This window comes from Emys orbicularis, chromosome 10 (assembly GCF_028017835.1).
Source record: "Emys orbicularis isolate rEmyOrb1 chromosome 10, rEmyOrb1.hap1, whole genome shotgun sequence".
In the NCBI taxonomy this organism is placed as follows: domain Eukaryota; kingdom Metazoa; phylum Chordata; order Testudines; family Emydidae; genus Emys; species Emys orbicularis.
This window is the reverse complement of record NC_088692.1, coordinates 40087655-40101652: the sequence shown is the minus strand read 5'-3', so window position 1 is coordinate 40101652 and position 13998 is coordinate 40087655. Positions and strand designations below refer to the sequence as shown.

Genomic DNA, 13998 nt, shown 5'->3' with positions numbered 1-13998 from the left:
AATGTTGCTTACATGTCTACTACTCAAAGAAAAAATCAGATTATTTTTTAGATAGACAGAGAGTCCTACTGCTTTCAGATTGTTTCTTGCTGGAATGGGTTACACACACAAGATTAATCTTTTATTTTTATTATTTTGTCTCTTGGATAGTTCTATGTTGTGCAGTAAAATAGATGATAAAATAGATGTTGCATGCAGTCAAAAAATTCTCCATCTTTTTCTTCTGTTGTATTTTTCATTTTAAAGAAAGAGAAAACAAGGCAGCTCAATGCAACTACATTAATGCAATGTTAAGATAAAGCGTTCAGGTGAAATCCTGGCCCTATTAAAGTCAACTGGCATTTTACCACTGACTTCAATGGGGTCACAATTTCACACTTTATGTATTTAATTTGGTAGGTTTACAACATTCCTACCAGGGAAGCCGTATGAGCTTTAACAAATCTCGCAGTCATTTCTGGAACGGAGGGATGGGTAAACTTATCAGTTTCTACATAGAGAAATGTGTACGGTTTGATGCCAGGAATTGAACTCTGAAAATGTTCCTTTATGCAGTGAGTATGTTTTAACAGTAAACTTAAGTTTATTGTATATCTTCTGCTAATGCCAAGGTTACTGCGTAAACATATATTCATTGGAGTAGTTTTGTATGTTTTAAGCATTTATAGGATGCTCTGCATTTTTTTTTAATCCACTTGGGGTGGAGTTTTCTAAGACTTCTAAATCACTTAATCTCTTTTAGAAATCTCACCCTTAAACTGAGAATTTAAATCCACAAAAGTCAGAAAAATCTATTTTTAAAATGGCAATGTTAAGGCTCCATAGCACTTATGTGAATACATATACTACTTTAGTTATCCTGAGTTAACATTATGAATATTGACTTTTATATTTTCAACTTTAGCAAATCCTTACTCACATGAGTCGTACTGACTTCAGTGGCAGAACTTGCATGATTAAGGACTATTTCCATGTGTAAGGGTTTTCAAGATTGGCTCCCTGATGTTCCATTAACAATTTTCCTTATTTAGATATTGACTATATCCTTGACACTCCAGTGTTGTCAGCCAGTGAACCCATGATGTCTAAGTACAATATCTCAGTCAGTCTTCAGACAGCCTTATAAATCTGAAGCTCCTGACTTCTTTTAATCTTATGGTACATACTGACTTCACAAAGTACTGTGATCCACCTCTCTCAGCCTGTATGGGGCAGTACAATGGTAGGCAGAACAAGTAATAGATGTCTAAAACAATCTTCAGCTGCTAGTCTATGCCTGGCAACTGTCCAAACAGAAACATCAGAGACATTCCTAATGGACAGTGACATTGTCTGAATTGTCGTCTCTGTAAACAGATTTCAGTTTCTTATTCCCACACTGAGCTGTGCCCTGACATCATCCCCATATTTCATAGTGAAAATGTGCTTGTGTAAAGCATACATTGAGGCTGGACAGGTGTTTATATTTAGTGCTTGTGAATGTCATGTAGCCTCTCATGATATTGTGCCACTTCCCATCATTGGATATACTTGTTTGTAAGAACTACAATAAAAAAGAGCTCTCTTGATATGTGCATCTGTATTTGAAATAAAGCTTCCCACCGCTGGGGTTTTCTTTGTCTTCTGGAGCCCTGAGGAATCAAACAGAGTATACCCTACTCTACACCCCTCTCTATCCTTGAAGCTCCATAATGTTGCTAACATTCTTTGGACAGGAAGGGATTAAATGTGATTTACCGTTCTGAGTAAGTCATATCTTTCCATCCAGTTATTTTATGGCCATCATCACTGCAGTATCCAACTGTCCTGCCCATCATTAAATGGCCACAGTGATAACTGTTGAACAAGCAAGGCACTCTGCCCCATCCAACCTGTGGCTGAACACATCACCTCCACAAAACTTCTTTTCTTAGGTGAAGTTTAGTGATCTGAACACAGGTCTGAGAGGAAGAATCTTTTAAGGTCTAATCCCAGCTCTGACACTAAATCTCTCTGTGACCTTTGACAAGTCAGTTAACTTCTTTTTCTCACAGGAATGTTGTGAAGATTAATTCATTGTTTGTAAAATGGTTTGAAGATGGGAAGTGCCATCTGAGTTCTCAGTAGTGATAGGATCAGTGTCATGGCAAAACCCTTAAGTTTGAACTACTAATCCTAAGGTTTGTCTATGTTAGGGATCTTTAGACTGGTGTACCTACCCTAGTGCTTATAACCTTGGCCATAATCAAAGAGTTTAATTAAGATCAAGGCAAAGAATATGGCCAGGTACTCACTCTCAGAAAACCACACTGCCCAGGTTTATCGTTGTGTTGCACCATTTCAGAATCATTCCAATTCACAAAGATTTTATTTTCACTTAGTCTGCACTGACATTCCTACTCACAACTCACTTGATCTTCTGTCTCTCATAGACTCATAGAAGATTAGGGTTGGAAGAGACCTCAGAAGCAGTGTTCCCTATAATTTTTCCCACCCATATGCGGAATGAATTTTGTTATGTGCACCAATATGGAGGTGATGTGTTAACAAAATTCATCTGGTGGGGGTGGGGCCAAGGGGTTCGGAGTGTGGGAGGGGGCTCAGGGCTGGGTCAGAGGATTGGGGTGCATGGGGTGTGAGGACTCCGGCTGGGGGTGCGGGCTCTGGGGTGGGGCCCAGGATGAGGGGCTCAGGGCTGGGGCAGAGGGTTAGGGTGCAGGGGTGTGAAGGTTCCAGCTGGGGGTGTGGGCTCTGGGGTGGGGCCAGGGATGAGGGGTCAGGGCTGGGGCAGAGGGCTGGGTGCAGGGGGTGAGGACTCTGGCTGGGGGTGCGGGCTCTCAGGTGGGGCCGGGGATGAGGGGTTTGGAGTGCAGAAGGGTACTCTGGGGCTACACGGGGAGAGAGGACTCCCCCCAGTGCTCTCTTCCCACAGCAGTACCTAGGCTGGGGCGGGAGGCACCTCTCCCCACCACAGGAGCTCTGGAGTTGGGGCTGAAGGATAGGCACCCTTCCCCTGGCCCCAGCAGGTCCGGACTGGGGGAGGGCCGCTCCAGCCGTGCCTGGGGCTGGGCCAGGGGAGCACCACCACAGCTGGATCCCAGCCTCTCCGGGGTCAGTCCAGGCCGCACAGCCCCATCCATGTCTGGGGCCGGGCTGCCGTGGCCGCACCTGGGGCCGGGCCAGGCTGGGCCTGATCCAGCCACGGCTGGGCCCAGGCCCCTCTGGCCGTGCTGCCCTGGCCACGGCAGGTCCGGACCACAGGCTGAGTTGGGACTGGGGCAGGGGATTCTTCTGTCCTAAGTGTAAGAGTCTGCACTTGTATTTGTTGAACCTCATCAGATTTCTTTTGGCCCAATCCTCCACTTTGTCTAGGTCACTCTGGACCCTATCCCCTACCCTCCAGCGTATCTACCACTCCCCCCAGCTTAGTGTCATCCGCGAACTTGCTGAGGGTGCAGTCCATCCCATCATCCAGATCATTAATGAAGATGTTGAACAGAACCGGTCCCAGGACCGACCCCTGAGGCACTCTGCTTGATACCGGCTGCCAACTAGACATCAAGCCGTTGATCACTACCCGTTGAGCCCGACAATCTAGCCAGCTTTCTATCCACCTTATAGTCCATTCATCCAATTCATACTTCTTTAACTTGCTGGCAAGAATACTGTGGGAGACCATATCAAAAGCTTTGCTAAAGTCAAGGTATATCACATCCACTGCTTTCCCCATATCCACAGAGCCAGTTATCTCATCATAAAAGGCAATCAGGTTGGTCAGGCATGACTTGCCCTTAGTGAATCCATGTTGACTTTTCCTGATCACTTTCCTCTCTTCCAAGTACTTCAAAATGGATTCCTTGAGGACCTGCTCAATGATTTTTCCGGGAACTGAAAGTTCTTTAGTTCCCCGAATTCTTCTTCTTCCCTTTTTTAAAGGTCACCTTTTTCCAATCGTCTCCCGATCGCCACGAGTTTTCAAAGATAATGGCCAATGGCTCTGCAATCACATCAGCCACCTCCGTCAGCACCCTCAGTTGCATTTCATCCGGCCCATGGACTTGTGCATCTCCAGCTTTGCTAAATAGTCCTTAACCTGTTCTTTCACTACTGAGGGCTGCTCACCTCCTCCCCATACTGTGCTGCCCAGTGCAGCAGTCTGGGAGCTGACCTTGTCTGTGAAGATCGAGGCAAAAAAAGCATTGAGTACTTCAGCTTTTTCCACATCATCTGTCACTAGGTTGCCCCCCCCCCCATTCAGTAAGGGTCCCACACTTTCCCTGACCACCTTCTTGTTGCTAACATGCCTATAGAACCCTTCTTGTTACCCTTCAAATCCCTTGCTAGCTGTAACTCAAATTGTGCTTTGGCCTTCCTGATTACACCCCTGCATGCTCGAGCAATATTTTTATACGCCTCTCTAGTCATCTGTCTAAGTTTCCACTTCTTATAAGCTTCCTTTTTGTGTTTAAGCTCACCAAAGATTTCTCTGTTAAACGAAGCTGGTCTCCTGCCATATTTGCTATTCTTTCTGCACATTGGGATGGTTTATTCCTGCACCCTCAATAAGGCTTCTTTAAAATACCAGCCAGCTCTCCTGGACTCCTTTCCCCTCATATTAGCCTCCCAGGGGATCCTGCCCATCAGTTCCCTAAGGGAGTCAAAGTCTGCTTTTCTGAAGTCCAGGGTCCATATTCTGCTGCTCTCCTTTCTTCCTTTTGTTAGGATCCTGAACTCGACCATCTCACAGTCACTGCTGCCTAGGTTGCCACCCACTTCTACTTCCCCTACCAATTCTTCCCTTTTTGTGAGCAGCAGGTCAAGAGGAGCACAGCCCCTAGTTGGTTCCTCCAGCACTTGCACCAGGAAGTTGTCCCCAACACTGTCCAAAAACTTCCTGGATTGTCTGTGCACTGCTGTATTGCTCTCCAGCAGGTGTCAGGGTGATTGAAGTCCCCCATGAGAACCAGGGCCTGTGATCTGGAAACTTCTGTTAGTTGTCTGAAGAAAGCCTCGTCTACCTCATCCTCCTGGTCTGGTGGTCTACAGCAGATGCCCACCTCTAGGGCTACCATACGTCCAGGTTTCCCCGGACATATCCGGCTTTTCGCTCTTTAAATAGCCGTCCGGGGGGGATTTCTAAAAATGTCCGGGATTTCCCACCGGTCGGCTATTTATCGACCGAAAAGTGGCTGACAGGGTGGCCGAGCGCCGCTCGCATTGGGGCCTCGGCAGCCAAAGCCCCTTCCCAGCTCCCCCCATCCCCTACAGCCTTAGCACGCCGCCCGGCAGCGCTGGGGGGCGGGGCAGTGCACCTGTGAGGGAAAGCGGCAGCGGGGCTGGCAGCGGCGGCCAGAGCCCCTCCCCCGCTTCTCCCCTCCTCCACAGCCTCAGCACGCCTCTCGGCAGCACTCGGGGCGGGGCAGGGCGGGGCGCTCCTTGGGGCGCGGAGCCAGACACCTGCTCTAAGCCGAGTGGCACAGTAAGGGGGCCAGGGAGTTGGAGAAGGGGGGCAGTCAGGGACAGGGAGCAGGGGGGGTTAGATGGGTCGGGGTTCTGGGGGGGACTGTCAGGGACAGGGAGCGGGGGGGTTAGATGGGTCGGGGGTTCTGGGGGGGCTGTCAGGGGGTGGGAAGTGGGAGGGAGTGGCTAGGGGGCGGGGCTACCCCCCCCAATGGAGTGTCCTCTTTTTTGAAAGTTCAGATATGGTAACCCTACCCACCACGTCATCACCCTTGTTACTCTTGCTTCTAGACTTAACCCAAAGACTCTTTCTCACACATTCACATTCACATACATTTTAATTCCAGCTGTGTGAAATGGAATATATTTTGAAAGTCTTGTAATGGCTCCTGGTTTTTGGAAGAATTTGACATGCTGTTGTGTTGTGAACATACATATTACTGCATACTTTCCCCTGTTTGATTTGGACAACCTTGTAGTAGTTTAGTCGCTTGGCTCTTAGTTACATACTACAATATTGAAATGGAAGTTGTCAGCATATGTAAACACTCATTCTCAAGGTTTTGCAAGGAAAATAACCCCAAATATGAAATAATAATGCATATATTAAAAAGCAATATAAATATGAGATGCTGTAACCTTTTTTGTATTACTTAAACAGACCCATATGTCTTCTATTTGTCAGCCTTCAAATGGCACTGCAATGCAGTTTAATTTGGATTATAATAATTATGCTCAGTCATCCAAAGTATTAAACTTTAAACCACATCTTCACTTTTAAGAAATGAATTTACTCATTCAGAGGTTGATCAGTGTGTTTGCGTGTATGTGTTTGTGATTTATCTATAGTTAACAAATGAGAATAATATCATATCTTACTAGAACAATACATGCATTGCTATTAGAGCTGTACTCTACAGCAACATAAAAACAAATACAGGGCCTGTTGTGTAATGAATGCAGAACCAGGCCCATAGTGACTATGAGGTCCTCATAAAAGCATCTTTGTCTTAAATGTATTCAGTAAGACTGTTGCTTACAAGATTTCTTATGAGGCAGTTTTTACCATTAGATTTGCATGACCTTTTTTAAAAATATCCCTTTATAGAGATTCAAAATGATCTTTTTATCTAAAACTTGCTCCCTGTGAGATAAAGAGTTGATTCTTGAGTCTTAAGGGACCTCATTTAAATTCAAAACATTGGGGATGCTTGTTTGCAAGTAAAATGAATTATTAGATTTATTACTGCTATAATGTATGCACTTGAGTCTTAAGGGACCTCATTTAAATTCAAAACATTGGGGATGCTTGTTTGCAAGTAAAATGAATTATTAGATTTATTACTGCTATAATGTATGCACTTTTCTGAACTCAAGACATTCTTAGTCAAGATTTGCTTTTAATAGGTGAGAAATTGGTGCTCACAAAATTCCTCAGTGAAATTGATGCTTATATGAAAACTTTTGTAGGGCCACCCATTTTCTGAATGGTGCGGAACAAGACATTCACATGCTAATTTGCATGTGATTTCAAAATGCCATGTGTGCCAAGAGCTTACACATGCTCTTGTGTGCAAAATGTCCACTTTTAAATAAACTGTGTGTACTCTTTTGGAGATGTAGCTTAGATTGTTAACCTGATGGAGTGCAATGACTCTACTGATATAATTACAGATAGGCATATTATTTTTGTAACTAGTTCTATGCAGGGCCGGCTCCAGGCACCAGCCTACCAAGCATGTGCTTGGGGTGGCACCTGGAGGGGGGCGGCGCTCACCCAGGGAGAGCGGTGCCGCAGTGGGCTCACCGCCCTCCCCCGGCGCTCCGGCCGGCTGGGGAGAGCGGGGCCGCGGCCAGGCTCACCGCCCTCCCCCTGGCGCTACAGCCGGTCAGGGAGAGCGGGGCCCGTGGCCAGGCTCGCCGCCCTCCTCCCGGCGCTCCGGCCGGTCGGGGAGAGCGGAGCCGCGGCGGACTCGCCACCCTCCCCCGGCGCTCCGGCCGGCTGGGGAGAGCGGGGCCGCGGCCAGGCTCACCGCCCTCCCCCGGCGCTCCGGCCGGCCGGGGAGAGCGGGGCTGCAGCCGGGCTCTCCGCCCTCCTCCCGGTGCTACGGCCGGTCAGGGAGAGCGGGGCCCGTGGCCAGGCTCGCCGCCCTCCTCCCGGCGCTACGGCCGGTCAGGGAGAGCGGGGCCCGTGGCCAGGCTCGCCGCCCTCCCTGCGGCGCTCCGGCTGGCCGGGGAGAGCGGGGCCGCGGCCGGGTTCGGCGCCCTCCCCTGCCGCCGGGGGCGGCAGGAGGCTTTTTTGCCTGGGGCAGCAAAAAAGCCAGAGCCGGCCCTGGTTCTATGACATCATTAAGGATCAGAATGTAAAAAAAAATCAGGTCTCGGGCTTTTTAACAACTCAGGAGGTTTCCATTTCTGGGTGATGTCTTCTACAGGCTCACACTTGGCACATGTGCTAAAAAAGTATGAATATTTTTTTGAAGAAAAAAAAAAGTGTCTGTACACAGGAAAGCATTGTTCTGCAAGACAAACAAAAGTCCTTCTTCATTTTCTTATTTTAATTCTCAAAAAGCATGGAAGGCCAACGCAACAGTCCACATTCTGGACTAGATGCCTCCAAAACTTAATTTTAAAAAATTAACTCTATATGCATTTTAAAACATTAAAAAACTCATCTGAAATCACCTGCATCTAATTTTCTTCTTTTAGTAATAACAGTACTTTATACTTAATTACACCTTTCAAGGACCTTAAATCACTTCAACAAACATGAATCAAACATTAACAAAGCCTGTGGACAATCCTATGAGGTAGGGGATGTGATACCAATTTTACAGCTGTTCACACTTTTCATTTCTGTCACTAAAGGATGCAATTAAATTACTGTTTAATTTGTATTAAAAAATGAACAGACCCAAAGCACTCCTGTTCTGAATGTTTATCAAATTTTATTCCAGACCCAGTACTCACAGATAAATGAACTGCTGAAAACAGAAGTTTGCAGTGAAGTTCTGTCAGCAGCTTAGCTGTAGCAATTGTAGCAGAGTGGTATGTTGCTGATTGAGCCCAATCCTACTTTCATGTCTTAAGTGAGAGCAGGATCCAGCCCTTATTGTTGTAAATATGATTAATGACCTGCACTCTTGATTATTCAGATAATGTTGTTACTGTTCTGCAAGTTGGCTTATAAATTCTCTCTTAGCCAAAACTTTTAAATAGCTCCCATCACAGTTTAACCCATACATATTCAATCCATCCCATGGGGAGTCTATGAATTTACAAAAATGTGGTATTTAGTGATTTGGATGTTCCACTTGCAGAGTATTAACTGTCTGTTTTTCCATCAAGAACAATAAATATTTCCTTCGCCGTGACTCTTCTCCATTTTATATTTTTTAATCCACCCAGGATCTTATGACCTTTTTTTCTCTCCTCAGCAGAAAACAAGAGAGGATGGAAACCGGTATTATTCATTGTCTGTGTCTGGAGACTTTGCATATTTCTTTTTGAATTCTTACTAGTTAAATACTTAAAAAAACAACAACAACAACAAAACCCACCACCACTACCTGGTCAAGGTTTTGCTGTCTTTAGAAGGAAGGGTTGAGCTTGCAGCAGAGTCTTATAGTTGAGTAGGTATGGCATAGGGAGAAGCACTAGAGAAGCTACTGGAGATGTTTCAAGGGTCTAGACTTGTGGTTCCCAGATGTATTATTTCTAGTGCACATTTTGCTAGCCTTTTTCCCCAGTCTCATATAAGCTAGATAGTGAGATATGTTATACTTATTCTAGAGCCCATCACTTTCTATTGACTTGTTTATAACTGGCCTCATTCTTGTTTATTTGGGGCCTGATCTTGAGTTGAGCTGAGAACCCCACAACTCCCATTGACTTCAGCAGATGCTCAGCACCTCTCAGTTTCAGTCCATTAGACTGTAAGCTCCGGCAGGGACTTTGATGGAAAAAGTGCCATGCACACCAGTGGTGCTATAGAAATCATAATCCAAAGTAAGCACAGAAGACAAAACATGGGACTTACGTTTGACAGTGCTACGAGATTCCTGGAACCCGGCTGACTCTGAACCCCAGCCCAGGGATTCACACTCTCGCTCCTCCCCTTGCCCATGTCTGGTGCCCGTGCCTGCACCTCCTCTTCCCTTCTCTGCCAGCCAGCACATCTTCCACAGCCCCACACTGCGCTTACGCCCATCCTCCAGGGTCTGGTATACCCAATTGGGAGTAAAGGCAGCTGCATTGTTAAGAATAAGTGAGACCAGGGCTACCAACACAGCTGTGGCTACCAGTTTCTGGACAGTCATATCTGACTGTTGACTGCTGCCAGTCTCTATTTGCAGAAGATCCAAGGTCCTGATGAGCTGCAGCACATTGAAGTAGGACTTGATATAGGAGGCAGCTGCAGTATGATGTTATGGGGGGCTAGAGAACATCACCGTTCATTCTCAAAGTCAACTCCTAAGGTGTTTCTGACCAAGCAGATAAGAACACAGTCAGGTAGGTAGAAGAATTCCATAAAATACAAGCACAAAGAAGAGCTTGCAGGTCTCTGTCCTTCCAAGCTGTGCCTTATCCACCTTCCTGCACCTGGATGAGCAAAGCCAGTCTGGTAATGAACTGAAGAACAGGGAGGTCCATTCCTTGTGGGACAAGGCAAAGCCAGAGAGTATCCAGTCTTGAATTGGGAAAACCTGAGTTGTTCCTGGGAAAACAGACTGAAATGCTTGCAGACACAATGCCTCAGCTCTTCAGAATGCAGCTGCAAGAGGAGAAAGAGACTCACATAAGAGTCATGAAGCAGCACCTCTGAAAGCCTTTTCAGCCACAAAACTCAGAACATCCCACAAACAGAAGGAAACTTCATTCTAAAATCCAAGCCAAATTTGAAGTGAATGCCTTCATCCCAAAGGTGCTCTGGAAGTTTGGAGTATCCTGAGGAATCTGCTCCTCTCCGGTTCCTCTTACACTGTCAGAGCAGCAAGTGAAAGAGACTGGAGAGGAGAAACTCTGCTGTGAGGAAGTGGGTTTTTTCCCTCCCCCTCTGTCTCTCAACAGAAAGGAAATGGTTGTTTTTGTGGCTGTTTTTGGTGAGCCTCAGGGCGTAGCCGACTGCAACAAACAGAGCCACTGCCACCGCAGTCAAACGTTACCAGGATGTGTTTCCTGAAAGGAAAACGTTATGGAGACTTCTAAAATCCTAGTCCCCCCTTCTTCTCTCACCTCCTTCCAGTGTCCCCCCTCCTTCTCCTTTTCTTTCCCTCACAGAAAGAATAGTAATCAATCAACCAGTCAGCCAGGGAAGCATGATGCTGCGGGACAGAAGGGATTTGGATCAATTTGTGCATCTGAAGGGATCACAAGAAACAAATCAGTGAGCACCACCCCAAACAAAAAACAAACCCATAAATTCAACCACAATGTCAACTCTACAGAGGCAAATGCAGGGGAGCACTGAGGGCTTTCTTAATGTTCTATATTGAAAGCAGACTGTATCAGAATTGTACATGCAAAATGTATGCAGTGTAGCTGTGATAGTTGCATAGCATGAAAATATTATGGCTCAAATGTTGCCCTTGTTCCTGTATGGAATTCTAAGGGAAGATGCAGCAGATGAGTAAAAGGACTCTAAGGCAGGGTTCTTCACCTGGGGTCTCAAAGAGTGTTGGGTTAGAGCCACTCAGCCCTTGCCCTGTTGTGGAAGAGAGGGAGATCATGGACAGATAGGAGGGGTGTTCTGAGGTGGTTCTGGAATGGAAAAGCGGGGCATGTTGCAGTATGGAACAGGTTGAGAACCACTGCTCTAATGCATTCTGCCTGTGCAGGACTGACACCCCAGTCCTGACTTGCTTTGCCCCCTTGTGGCTCTGCGGCTCTGCTGGGAAATCTGGCGAACCCCCTTCAGACTGTGAAAACAGCTCACTTCACTCTGTGGAAGTTATGGCCATGTCTACACTGCCACTTATGTCAGCAAAACGTATGTTGCTCAGGGGTCTGAAAAAACACATCCCTGAGTGACATAAATTTCTCCAGCATAAGTGGTAGTGTGCACAACTCTGTTTCGGCAGGAATGCTTCTCCCACTGACATAGCTACTGCTGCTCATTGGGGGGTAGTTTAATTATGTCGATGGGAGAGAGCTCTCCCGTTGGCATAGAGTGGCGACAAGAGAAATCTTACAGCAGTGCAGCTGCATCGGTACAGCTGTCCTGCTGTAAGGCCTCTAGTGTAGACATAGCCTTAGTGTTGTGACAGCACTAAGGCTATGTCTACACTAGAGGCCTTACAGCAGCACATACAAATGTAGAACTAACTGCAGCACAGCAAGCAAAGTGTGTGCACTAGCCTTGGGACTATATGAGCATTGAGGAGAGCTATCTGAATTAAATGGATTAAAAACTGGTTGACAGGTCTTAAAACGCAATTGCAAACAGAATCATAATTGAGTTGGGTATGTTTCTAGTGGGATCCCACAGCAATAAGTTCTTTACCCTATGCTATTTAACATTTTTTATCAATAACCTGTAAAAAAACAAAAATCATTACTGAACAGGTTGGCAGATAACACAAAAATTGATGCAGTGGTAAATAAGGAAGAGGATAGGTCATTGATACTAAGCAATCTGGATAACTTGATAAGTTGGGTGCAAGCAAACAATATGTGTTTCAGTACAGCCAAATGTAAAGTCCTACATCTTGGAACCAAGAATGCAGGCCATATTTTGAGGCTGGGGGACTCAGTACTTGGAAGCAGTGATTCTGAAAAGACTGGGAGGATAATCTGCTGAATGTGAGCTTCCAGTGTAATGCTGTAGCTAAAGAGGCTATTGTAATCTTTGGATTTATAAACAGGAATGTTGAGTAGAAGTAGGGAGGTTGTTATTATTTCTGTATTTGGCACTGGTGTGACTGCTACTGAAATATCGTGTCTAGTTCTGGTGTCCACATTTCAAGAAGGATGTCAAAAAATTGGAGGTTTCAGAGTGGAGAGAAAAATTGGAGAGAATTCAGAGAATAGCCATAAGAATTTATTAATTATTGGGAAACATATAGAGAAAGATGTGAGGAAGGAGCTCAATCTATTTATCTTATAAATGAAAAGGTTCAAGGGTGTTTTGACCACTGTCTAGAAGTACCTACATGAGGAACAGAAATTTGATAATAGAGGGCTCTTCAGTCTAGCACAGGGGTGGGCAAACTATGGCCTGGGGGCCGCATCTGGCCCTCCAGATGTTTTAGTCCGGCCCTCAAGCTCCCGTCGGGGAGCAGGGTCTGGGGCTTGCCCCACTCCGCGTGGCTCCTGGAAGCAGCGGCATGTCCCTTCTCCGGCTCCTATGCGTAGGGGCAGCCAGGGGGCTCTGCACACTGCTCCCGCCCCAAGTGCCTCCCCCGCAGTTCCCAGCCTCACCCTGGAGCCCGCATCCTCAGCCAGAGCTCTCACCCTCACCCTCTCCCCCACCCCAACCCCTAATTTTGTGAGCATTCATGGCTCACCATACAATTTCCATATTCAGATGTGGCCCTCGGGCCACAAAGTTTGCCCACCCGTGGTCTAGCTGATAAAGGTATGACATGATCCAATGACTAGTAGTTGAAGCTAGATAAATTTAGGCTAGAAATAAGGTGCCAGTTTCTAAAAGTAAGGGTAATTAACCATTGGAACAATTTACCAAAGGTTATGGTAGATTCTCCATCACTGGGAATTTTAAAACCAAAATTTGATGTTTTTCTAAAATGTATGCCCTAGTTCAAATGAATTAATTCAGGGAAGTCCTAGTGCCTGTGTTATATAGGAAGTCAGACTAGGTGATCACAATGGTCTCGTATCCATGAAAGAATAGTATAAAACTAGCAGGGTCTGATGTTCAGAGATAAGGAATTTGTCATCATTCCAGAACAGTTTAATAAATAAACTTGTGAAGAAGAAAGTACGACTTTCTCTTATAGACAAGTCCTCAGGTATGAATTTAAACTGATTTAGTTAAACCAGTGCAAACACTGAGTGAAGGTTCTTATTTTAGTTTGAGCAGCTTTTTTTGGTTTAACTTAGATGAATTGGAAATAGGGTTAAAGCTAAACAAAATAAGTGTCCACACAGTGGTTTGCAGCAGCTTAACTAAACTGGTTTAAAAACCAAGCTAAATTAAAGCCAATGCAACATTACCAAGGAGATAAGGCTTTATGTTACCCCTCCCTCAGGCACTGCATCTCAGATCACTGTTGGCACAAGAAGTTAGAACTAACTGCTGAATGTTCCCTCACAGACAACTCTTCTACATTATTCTCTAAGCTTCTCTTACTGAGAAAGGATGGAAATACTTGTCCCTTAAATACACAGTGATTGAGGGCCTATAAATATCTAAGAAAGAAGGAAATAAGGCTTATCAGTTCAAGCTACAGGTACTTAAAAATGCTTGATTGATTAAAAAGAATGAGCTAAAGGTGTTAGGAGTGTGTTCATGGCTGACTTTGATAGTGGAGTCCACTGACATTTTAAAAAGCATGGTCTATCAGATTGAAACGGTATGTCTACACTGCAATAAAAAAC

The 13998-nt window shown here is 45.6% G+C and overlaps 2 protein-coding genes across 2 annotated transcripts in view; one reads left to right on the top strand and one right to left on the bottom strand.

Moving 5' to 3' along the window:
- TMEM204 (transmembrane protein 204) overlaps positions 1-9758 on the bottom strand; it is a 36764-nt gene extending 27006 nt beyond the window's left edge. Inside the window, exon 1 of the mRNA XM_065411476.1 lies at positions 9479-9758. Within this exon, the coding sequence (XP_065267548.1) occupies positions 9479-9758 (280 nt within the window). The remainder of the gene's footprint in view (positions 1-9478) is intronic.
- Positions 1-13998, top strand: part of IFT140 (intraflagellar transport 140) — a 242819-nt gene that overhangs the window by 196076 nt on the left and 32745 nt on the right. The gene's annotated exons all lie outside the window — the stretch shown is intronic.